This window comes from Anser anser (assembly GCF_964211835.1).
Source record: "Anser anser genome assembly, chromosome: 18".
In the NCBI taxonomy this organism is placed as follows: domain Eukaryota; kingdom Metazoa; phylum Chordata; class Aves; order Anseriformes; family Anatidae; genus Anser; species Anser anser.
This window is the reverse complement of record NC_139739.1, coordinates 15,520,477-15,534,692: the sequence shown is the minus strand read 5'-3', so window position 1 is coordinate 15,534,692 and position 14,216 is coordinate 15,520,477. Positions and strand designations below refer to the sequence as shown.

At 61.6% G+C, this 14,216-nt stretch overlaps 1 protein-coding gene across 2 annotated transcripts; it reads right to left on the bottom strand.

The window, feature by feature from the left end:
* Positions 1-139: 139 nt before the first annotated feature.
* On the bottom strand, positions 140-10,745 carry PRODH (proline dehydrogenase 1). Of its 2 annotated transcripts, XM_083803726.1 has the most exons (14): positions 10,440-10,745; positions 10,091-10,299; positions 6,018-6,052; positions 5,530-5,679; positions 5,353-5,417; positions 4,831-4,947; positions 4,589-4,668; positions 4,216-4,297; positions 3,650-3,742; positions 3,413-3,559; positions 3,067-3,242; positions 2,877-2,975; positions 2,659-2,747; positions 140-1,202 (listed from the first exon to the last, which is right to left on the bottom strand). In XM_083803726.1, the coding sequence occupies exons 1-14, from the start codon at positions 10,713-10,715 to the stop codon at positions 1,015-1,017; spliced, it is 1,806 nt and encodes a 601-aa protein (XP_083659852.1). In that variant the 5' UTR covers positions 10,716-10,745; the 3' UTR covers positions 140-1,014. The 2 variants fall into 2 exon arrangements, with proteins under 2 accessions (XP_083659852.1, XP_083659853.1); XM_083803727.1 differs by lacking the exons at positions 10,091-10,299; positions 10,440-10,745 and adding an exon at positions 9,336-9,877.
* Positions 10,746-14,216: the final 3,471 nt, after the last annotated feature.

The window sequence follows — 14,216 nt, the reverse complement described above, 5'->3', positions numbered from 1 at the left end:
TCGGCTCCCGGCTCGAGCCAAAGCGTGCAGCTCGGGGGGCTGAGTGCTGCCCCCCCCCCACCCCGGCCTCCGCCATCAGGGCAGCGAGGCAGAGCCCGCGGGCTACTGCCCTATGACTCTAGGAGAGGCAGGAACAAGAAAACAGCACAGCCATGCTTTAATTATTGCCATTCTCTGGCAAATCCAGTGTCTGGCAGAGCCGCGGCCCAGCCAGCTCCCAGTGGCCGTCCAGACCTCCCCTGCCCACAGCACAGCTCTGGCCCCACACAAGTCCCCGCAGCGCTGGGACAGCACAGGGATGTGGCCTGGCAGCTCCTGCCCCCCTGGATGTGTGCCCCAGGGCCAGCACTGCTGCAAGAAGCTGAGACCGAGAGCCTGGGGAAGCTATGGCTCTGCTCAGCCCAGCAGGATGGGGCAAGAGCCTAGGCCTGCCCCAGGTGAGCAGGCAGCAGGGACCCCCTTCTGCCCCAGCCACCTCTGACCGCCGCCTCTGCTAGTCACTTCAGCCTCTGCTGAGTCTTCCGCAGAGCTGGAGCCTGGCAGAATCTGCAGGACCTTCTGGCCCAGGGAGGGCTGGGGAAAGCTGAGCCACCCTGTGGGCCTTGTACATGTGCCATGGAGCTGGTGGCCAAATCTCCATGTTCACTGCTTGGAGGGCAAAACACCAGGACAATATTCACCAAGGCTGGGGGGCAGGGAAGGGCTGGCAGGGGAGCACCAGCATCTGCTGTGAGGTAAAGATCTGCTTGCCCTGGGCTCTCAGTGCTGGGACAGCAGGGGGATGTCCCTTGGGGCACTGCCAGCTGGGGCAGCCCTACAGTAGTGGCCTCCCAAAGGAGGATATGGTTCAAACAGCAACAAGAGAACATCGCCTCCCCAGGCAAAGGCCTCGGGGGGAAAAACAGCAACAAGGAAGTTAGTGGGTTAGTGGTTACACACAAAGGCACAAGAGCCCCATCCCCAGGCACCAGCTGAGCCAAGCACTGCAGCTGGATCCTGCGGGTCTGGGGAGGGTCAGGGGTTGGGGCTGAAGATGGTGCCCGCAAAGAGTCGTCGCTTGAACTCCCTCCAGAGTAGGTCCCGCTCCTGGTTCGCTCTCTGCATGAAGCCCCTGTTCTCCTGGGCTCGGCGGGACAGGTAGGGCAGCACCTCATCCACTGGGCCATAGGGCACATACTTGTAGACAGGAAAACCGGCCTGACCTGGAGGAAGAGAGGGGGATCTTGGAAGTGCCCCAGAGAGCCTCCAAGGCACTGTGGGCTCTGCTGTGACAGCTCTTGCTCCCAGAAAAGGGGCAGGGACATGGGGATGGATGCTCCAAGGTGCCCAGACCATTCCAGGGCCGGGGGCACAGGGATGTGACCATGTGCCAACTCAGAACCCTGGCACTGCATGGAAGAGTCAGGGCCAGCCCACCGCAGCAGGGCTGGAGGACAGGATTGAGCAATCGGGAGGGAAGCCTGGGAGCATCTCCTGCCAGACATGGAGGAGCCTGCCCAGGCAGGGGGGGCAGCAGCCTGTCCCACCCGCTGCTCAGCACAGGGAGCTTGGGAAGGTGCTGTTGGGGGGGGGAGAGCGCTGAGGTCACCGGCAGCCCTGGGAATGCCGGCAGGCAGGGCTGGGCCAATTCAAGAAGCATTCAACCAGAAACATCAAGTTAACACATTTTTCCAGCATGACCAGAAGAGGCTGCAGACACACAGCCAAGCCCTGCTTACTGGGGGAACTCCAGGACAGAGCAGCATCCGTGCTGGACAACTGCCCGGTCTGCCTCATGCTGCTCTCCTGGCCTCGGGTCCCTGCTCCGGAGACTGGGATGGGGAGGGGGATCAGCCCTGACCAGCGAGTGCCTGTGTCTGGGCCTGTCTGCGGGGAACGAGGGTCACAAAGAAGCAGGGGAAGTCACCTCAGGTGTCAGGGAATATGCGAGAAGCCCTAGGCTGGAGCTGGGAACCAAGGCCCCACCCTGGCTCCACGCCGGGTGCCAGAGCTGCTGGTGTGGTGGCAGTGCAGGAGCACAGCTGCCCAGAGAAGGGGCCCTGGTACAGGACAAAGGTCTGGGCAAGGGCATGTGGCTGACAGGGGGACCTGCCACCACCAGTCTTGCCTCAGCTGAGCCAGTCCACATAGCAAAGAGCTCTGGCTCCCACCACACCAGCATCTACCAGCAGCCCCATTTCAGCTCATGGCCTGAGGGAGGAATTCCCCTGTCCTGCCACCACGGTCTCACCAGACACTCACTGGACTCCACCTCAAAAGTCCTCATCTATACCCTCCCTCTCCATAACCCTATGCAGGTGTCCCCGTATTGACACAGCCAGGGAAGAGGACTAATCCATCCCACCATAGCACAGCTCTTCTGGTTACCCTTTCATGAAGGAGCTTCGAAACCTGTCGGTCTCCCCCACACACACTCCCTGTGGCACCTAGTGTTTCCCAGGTCAGGGCACCTTCCTCTGCCAGTGCCATCCTCTCCTGGGCTTCACCACTTCTGCCCAGGCAACAAGAAACCATCTTCAGCCTTGTGATAGCCCACAGCCCTGCTTCACTGGCCCTTCAGACCCCACAGCAGGTCAAAGAGACCTCAGGGTAAGCGTGGGACAGAAGCACGTCTGCCATGTCCCCCCTGCTCCCAGGTACTGGAGCTTCAGCACTCACCCAGGGGGAAGGTGATCTGGTCACACATGCCCAGCAGCTGCCCAAAGCAGACCTTCTTCTCCGAAGGATGGATCCCAAGCTCTATCATCCTGCAAGCCAAACCTTGGTGTTAGGAAAGAGCAGAGACAGCGCTGCCACCGCATGCCCCACATCCCACTTGATCCCCATTGATCACCCAACACAGAGCAAGGCACTGACCCCTCCTCACCAGTCCCCACCTCTGCAAGGTGAATTTGATCGTGTCCTCGTTGTGAGATGCCACCATCACACTGGCTTTCTGGCTGTGCTCGATCTCCTCCAGGATATAGTCTAGGCACCTGCAGGGAAGTATGGTGTCATGTGGGGAGGGTGTCCAAGCCCAAGCCTGGTGAGGAGGGAGGCGGGAGCGTGGCTGGGGCAGGTCCCTACCTGTGGTACATCTCATTGGTCTTCTCGTAAGTGGGGTTGATGGGATCCTCATAGCCAAACTTTGCTGCTCTCTCCCGCTCCTGCTCCATGTAGGCGCCGCGGACCAGCTTGGTGCTGAAGTGCCAGCCCTCCCGGCGTGACAGCTCCACGTCCACAGTTAAATTGTTGTAAGCCTCCTGGGAGGAGGTGGCAGAGACAACGTAGGGTCATCACATCAGTGCCATGAGCCAGCCCCAGAATCACACCAAATGGACCAGAGCATCACCAAGGTGCTCATCCAGCTGCTCCAGCAGGTCCCTTCCCTGCTGTGCACGCCAGAGCCTGCACAGCTTCTGCCAGCCCTCACCTTCAGGTAGCACTGGTAGGTGTTGAAGATGATTGCCCGCTCCCTGTTGAACCGCCGCTGCATCTCCAGGGTGAGGTGGCTGATGGCTGGCTGGAAGTAGCTCTGCTCTGCGTCCACCATCAGCCTCACGCCCGTCTCCGTAGCTCTCTGGTGGGTGAATGATGCAGGGTTGGCTGCTGGCGCCACCTGCCACATGTCCCCCCTCCACAGTGGCACCCAGTCCCAGCTTCCTCAGACCTTGGCAAGGATGTCCATCCGCTGCAGCATCCGTTTCATCTGCTGATCCTCCTCCTCAGTGAAGTGTGAGAACAGAGGCTCGAGCTGCCTGGTCTGAAGTGAGAAGAGCCCGTTCACCAGCTTGCCTGGGGAGCAGCACTACAGGAGCTGCCCATGGGAGACAAATGCCCTGGGAAGCCCACCCCCAGTCCTTCTGCAAACTCAGCATCTCCCGACCACTGCAACATGCAGGCTGCCTGCTCCAACAGCCATGCAGAGCCTGGGGACAGCAGACACACACCCCGTGCCCCCCAAATGCCCCTCCAGCCAGCACAGATGCTCCTGTTTGTCCCCCCCAACAGCTTCTCGGCACTGGCTACAGCTGACAGACCTGCACAAAAGAGGCAAAGGGTGGTGGCCAACGGCAAAGAGAGCAAACTCCCAAGAGGGAAGAGTCCATGCAGCACCCAAACTTGGAGCAACAGCTGGAGACCAGCACAGGGAACAGGGACAGGCTGCCTCACACTGGCAGTGCCCCCCCTGTGGAGCTGGTCAGGGGGCAGAGCCTGGCCAAAGTGTGCACCCACCTTCATGTTGGGGATGAGCAGCAGCTTGGAGAGCTTGGTGCGGCTGTCGATCAGGCTGTTCCAGGCCAGCAGGTCCACGGTGCTGTAAGCAGGAAGCCAGGTCCATGCTGGTGACTTGGAGGGGTCTCTACCATCTCCCAGTCTCACCAGCAAACCAGCTGCATAGCCTGCTGCACATGGCACCCCAACTCGTCTTGTCACCTCCAACAAAAAACCCTCTGCCTTCAGAGCCCCTGGTTTCTGCACCAGGCCAGCGCTGGTCTTTGAAGAATTCCCCTTGCTGTTGCCCAGCTGTCACAGGGACATGGTGAGGCTGGACCAGGTCCCCCAGTGTCCCCACCCCACAACACCCTGCAGCTCACGGACAGCTTACCCGCTCACACCCAGGTTCTCGCCTGTCAACCAGTGCTGGCTCTCTGCCTTGGTCGCAATGCCGAGCTTGGCCAGGGCCTCCTGCCACCAAGAGGAGCGTCAGTGCCGAGGAGATGTCAGACCCCATCAGGGGCATCACAGGGTTGCTCCAAGGACCTCTGGGGCCACCTCCAGCAGCACACCCCCAATGGTTAGGCTCCCCCCAGCAGCACAGCCTCATCCCTTGGATATCAGCCCGCTCACCTGCAGCTTCTCCACCTCCAGCTTCATCTCCAGTGCTGTCCGCCCACCCTGGCCCTGCTCCACAGCCATTTGGTGGAAGAACCACCGCCACTTCACCAGCACCTCCGAGAACTGCAGCTGTAGGGGCAGAACTCTGGGTGAGCTGCACAGGCTGGAGCCCAGGCAGCTCGGAGCCTTCTGCGATGCCAAGACGCTGAGGGATCATGCCCAGCCCCACAGGCAGACCCTGACGCTACAGCAGAGAAAATCTCTGGGCAAGAAGTGGCCAAGCCTAATACTGACCACCCATGCCCTCGTGTTGGGACCTCTTCACATGCTCCCAGGGGTTGAAGCTGTCACCCAGGTGGTCTCAGACACAGAGGGGACAGCCTGTTGCTGCCTCCTCCCCACCTCTGCCACAAGTAGAGTGCTGCTGCACAAGGCGGACACCCCAGAGCACCCACCCCTGCAGATACAACATCCGCAGCCCTGTCTCTGGCCCACCTTGCCCTAGTCACAGCCCTGGCACCGAGGGGCACTCACCAGGAACTGAGGCCTGCCCAGCGCTGTCAGCTTGATGGCTGAGAAGCCGTCCTCTGAGCTGCCACCTGGAGAGAGCCACCATGGCACAGCTGGCCAGGACACCAGGGCAGGAGGGGATGCAGGTGTCCCTGGAGTCCCCAGGTACTGCGGGACTGTGAGGACACACCAAAGACTTACTTGAGGCATCGATGCAGCGGAGGAAAGTCTCCATGTGCTGATCACATTTGGCCTCATCAGCATAGAAATACGTGCGGGCGCTGGTGACTCCATTGCGGTGACTCCCAGATCCACGATGGGCATGGTACTGCTTTTCCCTCTGCTCTGCTCCTGGGGTGGAAGAGGCCAGAGATAGGCCATGTAGCCCCTGTGTTGCCTCCAGTCCTGCCAGCCTCCCTGGGAAGATCCTTCCATGGGCTCAGGGGAGAAGGAATCTGCCTTGGACCTCACAAGAGCCCACAAAGACCCCAATACGCCCTCCCTGCTCTGTTGACTGAGCAGGAGCTCAGCCTTTGCTGAGAAGTGGGGCTGGCTGAGAACCTCAATATTCCTCCTTCAGCTCGTGTAGGAGCTGGGCCCTTCCCCCACGCCAGGCCCATGGTGCCTGGGCCGGCTGGATGCTCTGGCAGGTGCTATCTCCTGTGAGCAGGAGAGGCTGGGTCACTCACCTCCTGTCTCCTTCTCGGCTGCAGAGGTGCAGGAGCTAAGAAGAGAAACAGGGAAGATAAGGGCCAGGTCAGCAACCCCTTGCAGCCCCACGCTGGTGGCCAGGGCAGCTCCAAGGCTCCCCTGCTGCCAGCCTGGTGCTGGACTCTGCTCTTCCCTTGCCATCCCATCGCCAATGGATCAAATGCTGCTCAGCATAAGCTCTGTTGGCAGCTCAGTTGCCCGAAATCCTCTCATGGAAAACAATCGGGTTTCAGCATCCAGGCAAGTGTTACCTGGGGACCCTGAGGAGCACAGGGAGGATGCCCTGACCCTGGGTCCAGAGCTGCTCTCAGCACACCCAAGCTAGCTGTGGTTGAGGACACCCACCCCATGGCAAGGACAAAGTCAGCACTGGTGCTCCATCTCCATGGCCCTCACCACAGAGGAGCACCAAACTTCATCCGAACACCTCCCATCTCACAGGCACCAGTGACCAGACCACAAAACGAGGAGCTCTTACAGACCAGGTTGCATCAAACCATAGAACCCCTGCTGCAGCTCAGCTGTCCTGCTCCTCTGCCCCTTGGCATTAGTCAACAGCTTACAAACACGGCCTCAGCTTTGGCTCCAGCCAACCTCGGATGTAATTTCAAGCCCAAGCTCTTTGCCACAGAGATAAAGGGCTCTGACAGCCCATGCTAGCGCCGGCCAAGTCATGAGTTCCTCCTGGAGCTCAGGCAGCTAAGCTTCCTCTCTGACACCCTAAATCCAGCCTGCAGACAGCGGTCTTGCTGAGGAACCCTGCCAGCCCCTGGAAGGCAGCACAGAGCTGTCTTCTCCCAGGAGATCTCTGCCTTGTGTAAACCCGGAGTCACTGCCCCCAAATTGGCCATGCCCTACAGAGCCCCACGGGGAAGCGTGCTGCGAGTCGAGCCAGGGGGCTTCCACAGGGAAGCGGGGACACGTGTTCACCCACGTGGAAACCCTGTGACAGGGATTAGGAGTTGCTGGAAGCACAAACAAACAGAGACAAAGCCTTTCCGTCCGGCTGGAGGCTCCCTGGAGCAGCTTTGCATTGCTCACAGTGCAGCAAAGCCTCATGTGAGCCAGGGCAGACGCAGCCAGAGCTCATGGTGAGCTGTGGGCACCACGCTGCAACCTGTTGTGTCCTCAGTCTCTGCTCCATGACCGTGCTGCCCCTAGGATGACAGGTCAAGAAACTTGCTGCCCCTGAATATGAAGGGTGATAGAAGGAAAGGAGAGGAGACATCATGTGCTGAGGGATGCGATGTGGTAGCAAAGCCCCTGAGAGCTGCGAGATCCCCTTGAAGCAGGCAGGACAGCTCTGAAGCTCCGAGCACACCTCAATCTGGCATCTGAGGTGCTGGGGACAAGTAGCAGGAACAAAGCTCTCCTGACCTATGCAACTTAATTAGCAGAAAACACTCTCGAGTTTGGAGTGTTTTGTATTCCTAAGGACAAACACACCCTTTCCAGCAGCATTCCTGCTGCATGACTGCATCGAGCCCTTCACCCCCGAGGGGGGCATTCAAAACAGTGCCATGGTGCTCATTTTATTGTTCTGCATCAAACAAAATAAAGGAAGCTCCTTCCAGCTGAAGAAATAGCTCTTCCTGGATATCATCTGCGTTCTTTGCAATATTAGTCTTGGCTAGTGAAGCCATTCCTACAAGAAGCAAATGCCACTTAACCCAGCAGAAGTCAGCTAATACCTGGCCACAAGCCTCCCAGAGCAGGAAGCATCTCTGAGCACAGCCTGAATGCTTTTGGCAGGCTGCAGCTGGAAAGGAGCCATTTCTAAGATCTGCCTAGGACCTGGGAGCTCACACTTGCCCAGACAAGCACGCTGGTGCCACCATGCACGAGCCACGTACTGTGGAGCCCAGCACAAACCAGGCCCTGCGTGTGCTACAAAGCAGGTGATGAAGAAAGCTCCAGTGGGATGCAGTTCACCTCGGCCTCAGCCGCAAGCAAATGTGACTTTCAACTTTAGAAGGTCCCAAGACCAAATCTGAAGAAAAGTGTGAAAGCAAGACCATGCAATCCTGCTTTAACAAGGAAGAATCAATACAGTAGCACAGGGAAAACCTGCCTGCTGGATTGCTGCGCACAGGTAAAGTGGCTGACACGGGAGACTTGGGCTTTCAGTAAGTTTTTGATCAGGCTCAAGTAAGTTGTCTCAAGAAAAGCACAAAAGTTCCCCGTGTCAGAAATAAGTAGGTGATAATCCATTTCACCCTGGAGGTTACCAGGAGGGTGCCACGAGCCCAGCCTATTTGCTTTGCTCATCAGCAGGAGTTGGGTCTGGCAGAAGCGATGAGTTGTTCCTCAATTACCACACGAAAGGCAAGTCTCATGGTTACAGGAAGCCCACACTCAAACTACTGGTGATGGCTAAAACCACGTAGGTAGGAATCAAGCAAAGCACTTGGCAGAAGAGAGTCGTCCAAGCTTGCCCCATACGCAAGTTGCCAGCAAACAGTAGCAGGACTGACGCAGCACCTCCCTGCACAGCATCAGTTCAAATCCTCAGGTGAAGCAGAAAGCACCCTGTGCCCCCCGGGGACCCACAGCACACCCTGGCACAGCACCCGGCACCAGCACTGGGAGGTGGAGGAGAAGGGGATGAGGTGTTTTGGGGTGGCTCATTGGCCAGGCTGGTTCATAATCTCGTGCTGGGGCAGACATCAGCGGTCCACACAAGGAATCTCTAGAGGAAGCAAAGTCTAAGCATGGTGGGGTGCTGCAGACACTCGGGGAGTCCAGAAGCATTCAGGGAGCCTCTGCTGCAGGGGCAGGAGGGTCCCTGCCCACACTAGCCCAGCCGCAGCCCAGCTCCTGGTGCAGGTGGCTGTGGGCCAGCAATGGACTGGAGGCTTCAAGGGGACCATGACCAGCACTATGATGGGAGGGGGAGGGGGGGCTCTTCCTTTCTTCCCATGGGAAGCAAAGTCCCTGCCCAACTGCCCTGCCCACCCGTGCCCTACTGGGGGCTGCACCCCATCCCAAAGCCCACGGGAGCAGAGCAGCATCAGGCCGTGCTGCCTGCAGGGGACCTTTCTCCAGCTGCGTCACCATGAGCTGGCTGCAGCTCTGGTACTTGCGCCTTGAGCACAGGGCCAAGGACACCCGTGACAAGCTGGCGGAGCGCTGGATGCCAGCCCAGGCGGTGCAGGACCCAGCCTGTGCGAGGCATGCAGGGGCACAGGCTCAGCTGGTGCCCGCCCCCCGCCCCCCGCCGTTCCCAGCTGGAAAACCGGTCGCAAGGAGCAGCCGCAGCCTGTTGCTGGGGGAGCGAGGCATTTCCACTCGGTTACCTCCAGCGTGCTGCGGAGGAGCAGGCTGCGCAGGAGCTCTGCCTCAGCAAACAGCAGATGGCATCAGGAGGCCAGAAACCTGCTGGCGGCATCTGGTTCGTGCTGGAAAAGCCCCGAAGCACCCAGATGCGGGAAGAAAGCAGCTCCCGCGGCCGACAGCTCCAGCCCCGCACCTCCGAGCAGAGCAACAACTTCGGCACCGACCAGGGCGCGGCCCTCCGGTGCCACCAGCACCCTGCGACGACGCCCCGGGCTGACCTCCTGCACGGCATTTTTCCCCCTTGGCCCTTTGCTCGAACAAATCCCGCGGGGGCTCGGGCACGGTGACACCGCGGCGTGCGGCAGCCAGGCCTTGGCAGAGCCTCCCGTGCGGGATGCACCGGCGGCAGCACCCCCGGGGCAGCAGCACCCCCGGGGCCGGCAGCGCCCCCGGGGCCGGCAGCACCCCCGGGGCCGGCACAGCCCAGCCGCGGCTGGCCAAGCGCCAGCGCCCCGCAGCAGGCAGGCAGCGGCCGCTCCCCGATAACGGCGCCGGGCGGCGGCGGGGCGATAAGGGTCCGGGGGGGGGGGGCGGGGGGGGGCAGCGCCCGTCGGGGGAAGGGGCCCCCATCGGGAGGCGGGGCCGTGACGCACGCGGGTCCCCGCGCCGCAGCCAATGGGGGCGGGGGGATGGGCGCGCTCAGCCAATAGCGGCGCGGCCAAGACCCGCGCCCGCCGCCGCCGCCCGCCGCCGCCGCCCCGGTCCCCGCGCTCACGGCAGCGGCTGGCGCCCGGCCGGCGCGGGGCCCAGGTCCTCCTCCACGCTGTAGTCCAGCACGGCGCCCACGCCGAAGGCCCGGTTCCGGCGGATGAGCGGCTTGATGGCCTCTTGGTCCTCCCCGGCCACGAACTGCCCGTAGAAGGTCATCTTCATCAGCCGCTCGAACAGCGCCCGGCCCAGCACCCGCCGGCCGAGCTGCAGCAGCTGCGGGACACGGACACGGCACCCTCAGCGCCGGGCTCCGGCCCGGCACCGACACCCCCCCACCCCCCCACCCACCCCCCGACCCCGAACGGGACCCCCCGGGCCGGCTCCGGCATCCCCGCGGCGGGCCCGGCACCCACCTCCCGGTTGTGCTCCACCAGCGGCCCCACGGCGCACAGCCCCAGCACCAGCAGCCCCCGCAGCAGCTCGGCGCTGCTCTTGCTGCGGAACGCCTCCCGGGAATCCCCGAAATCCACGGCGGGCGCCGGAGGCACCGGCCGGGGCCGGGGACCTGGACCGGGACCCCTGCCCCTACCCGCGGCCGGCGGCGGCGGGGAGGCCCCGGGCACGGAGCGCGGGGCGCCCCGGGGGGCGGCGGTGGCGCAGAGAGCCCGCACGGCGCTCCGCGGAACCATGGCCCGGCGGTGCCGCCCGCCCGCCCCGCCGCCTTAAGTACCGCCCGCCCGGCGCCGCCCCGCCGGGCTCCCGCCGGCAACGGGGCTGCGGGGCCGCCGCTCCGCCCCGCGTTCCGGCCCGCAGCCCGGGGGGAGCCGTGCAGGGACGGGGATGGCCCGAAGGGAGCCGCGTCCCCTTGGAGCAGCCCTGGAAGGGTCGGGGTGTGGGGGGTCGGGGGGGTGAAGGGAACCGTGTGCCTTTGGAGGGGAGCCCCGGAGGGATGTGCAAGGACGGCGGTGGCCCGAGGCGACGGCCGGGTGGGGCCCCGTCCCTTCGGGAGCAGCCTCGGGAGAGCGGTGCGGGGCCCAAGGGAGCCGCAATGGGTCCCTGTCCCCTCGCAGCCATCCGTGGGCAGCCTGTGGTGTGCCCAGCCCACGGAGCCTCCTCCGCAGGGACGACCTGGGGTGGGATCTCAGAGCTGGGGTACCGGTCGCGGGGCGGATGTCATCGCAACCCCCCCCCATGGCTTACTCCTCCTGGTCTGCGTGTGAACGGTTTGGGGGTCTCAGCCGAGCCCCAGTTCGCCGGGTCAGGGTGCTGGGGTTTTCAGTCGGCCCTGCGCAGCCGGGTGCCGTTCCCGCAGGGAGCGGGCTGGTGGGGCTCTGGGGGGTGCCCGGCCCCCGCACCCCGCCGCTCCCGGGGACCGGACGGCGGGCACCGTTGCCCGGCGGCGAGCACATCCCCTCTCCCCGCCCGCTCCGCCAGCCCCCGTTGTGCCGCGGAGGACCCCGCAGGCCCGCACGGAACCGAGGCGTCTCCTCCCGGCTCCCCGGTGACGCCTCGTGCCCGGCGATGCTCCCGGCAGCCGCCGCCCGCGGGGTTTGCTCGGGTGGGGACCCTCGGAGGGCGCGGGGCTCGGGGGGCTCCTGCGGCTTTGGTGCAGGACTTGGCTTTTGCAAAACGAGCCCCGGTCACCGAGAGCTGAACGGTGCCTGGCCCCATCTGGGTGAGGTGTTGCCACCACAGGGCCGGCGGTACAGGCAGAATTAATTGCAGCAAATGGTTTTTCCTCCACAGCCCAGCACTGGCATTGCTGTAATTAACAACGAAACCGTGGAGGTTCCTTGAGCTCCTTCACAAGGTTTCCTTTTGGGATGTCCCGTTCCTCCCAAGTGTCGGGCAGAGAAAGGGCCCAGAGCCAGGTAATGGCATTACCCTCAGCAGAGCTGGGTAAAACGTTAGTTGTGAAAAAGCACCCATTTCCTTCAAAATATTTCCTGCTTTGCATTAACTCTTTCATGCCCCAGAGTGAAATAATTCATTTGAAGCTTCTTGCTGCCACAAGCTTTCTCATGTGAAGTCTCAGGTTTGAGTTGCCAGAGAATCTTTAGTCTCAGATCTGGACACAAAGACAAAATAAATAATAAAAAAAAAGGCAACCTAGCGGTCTTTGTATCAAGACAGCTACAGCATGCTGCTCACAAAGCAGAGGGGCTGGCTCCCTGAGTGGGCTGCACTGCCTGGGCTGCCCTGACGACGGCTGGGAAACCACCGAGGGATGCTCGCAGACGCTGTGGGTGCCATGTCAAGCCCTTGTGGGTCACACAGGCCACTGTCCTGGTGTCCCACCACGTCCAGGCAGATGCTGCTGGTGCGGGGGGGCAGCGTGGTGGCTGCAGCCAGCCTGTCACTCAGCTGCCAGCACTGTGCTGGGGTGAGTCTCTTGCTAATGGCCCGAGAAGCCATAAGAGGTAAAGAAACAAATCTGAATGCAAGACCAATAGGCGAAAAGGGGATTTAGCAGCACTTTGGAAAGGGGGAGGACACGGCATACATATTTCATGGGCCTGTGGTTGGCAGAGAGGCATTTTGACACAACGAAAATAACAGATGGCAACAAGGTACAACAGCCGCTCACCGCACCTGGGAAGGAGATTTGTGAGATGAAAATTGCTGCTCCTGTGTTTTGGCAGAGATGGGCATGGGTGCGCTCTGCTCCCAGGGGCTTTGCTGCACAGGGGCCATTTGGTCCGGCTCTGCGGCTGGAGGCACGGCTGAGTGGGACCTCACAGAACCACGGGGAGCAGGGAGAAGTCCTGCACGGGGAGAGAGCACCAGGCACCAGGACAGGCTGGGGGTGCCCAGCTGGAAAGCAGCTCTGCAGAAATGGACCTGGGGGTCCTGGTGGAGACAAAGTTGAATGCAAGCCAGCAACTTCGGCAAAAATGGCCAGTGTTGTCCTGGGCTGCATCAGGAGGAGTGTTGCCAGAAGGTCAAGGTGATCTTTCCCCTCTGCTCAGCTCTGGTGAGGCCTCACCTTGGGGTGCTGGGTCCAGTTCTGGGGCCCCCAGTACAGGAGAGACCTGGGCACACTGGAGAGAGCCCTTTGATGGCCACCAAGGTGCTGAAGGGCCTGGAGCATCTTCTCTGTGAGGAGAGGCTGAGAGAGATGGGACTGCTCAGCCTGGAGAAGAGGAGACTCAAGAGGAGGCCATCAATGTCTGTAACTACCTGGAAGAAGGCTGCAAAGAGGATGGAGCCAGGCTCTTTTCAGTGACACCCAGCACCAGGACAAGAGGCAATGGGCACAAACTGAAACCCAGGAGGCTCCCCCTGTCCACCAGGAAGCACGTCTGTACTGTGCGGGTGTTGGAGCCCTAGCAGAGGTTGCCTGGAGAAGTGCTGGAGTCTCTGTCTTTGGAGATCTTCAAAAGCCACCTGGACATGGTCCTGGGCAACCTGCTCTGGGTGGCCCTACGTGGAGCAGGTGGACCCAGAGTCCTTTCCAGCCTCAACCATTCTGTGATTCTGTCATCCTGTGATACGGCTGCAGTATCGCTGGGGTGCAGGATCCAGCCCTTGGCTCTGGGGCTATGGCAGTTCTGCCCCATCCTAGGCACCAGGGACCAGCCCCTGCAGTCCCGTAGCTCTGCCAGCCCCTGAGCCCTGCCCGCTCGTGCAGACCTTGCTGTGCTGCGCACCCTGCGCTCCAGCGCCCGTCCTCTGTGGTTTCCCTGGAGAATGCTGATTCAGATCCTTCTCTGTTGGGTATTCCTCACACTGTCCATACGCTTGCCTCATGCCCAGCATCAGTGCTACCAAAACACTTCCAGTCCGGGGCCAGGAGCTGGCAGGAAGGGGGGGACACCTCTGACACCACATCAGGAGGCAGGCAGGGGTGTGAGGGCAGCACAGACCCTCCGCTGGCACCTGGCTGTGCTGCTGACGCGCCCTGTGGGGTGGGATGTGCTTGGTTATTTTTCCTCATGAGGGGCTTAGTCTTCTGCTGTGCCACATGTCAGGGAGACCCACAGACCCACAGCAATGGGGATAAAGCTCCTGTGGGGTGTGCAGAAACTCCCAGCACTAGGACAGGATTGGGACTTTTGCTCCACAGCAGGTTGTGTTTAGGGGATGAGTTGGTTCTCCCCAGCCCACCTGTGCAGCCCTACTGCCTCCCTGTCACCTGCTCTTGAGGTGGCTCTGGCTTGTGCCACAGTCCAGGCCCCTTGTAAGCTCTG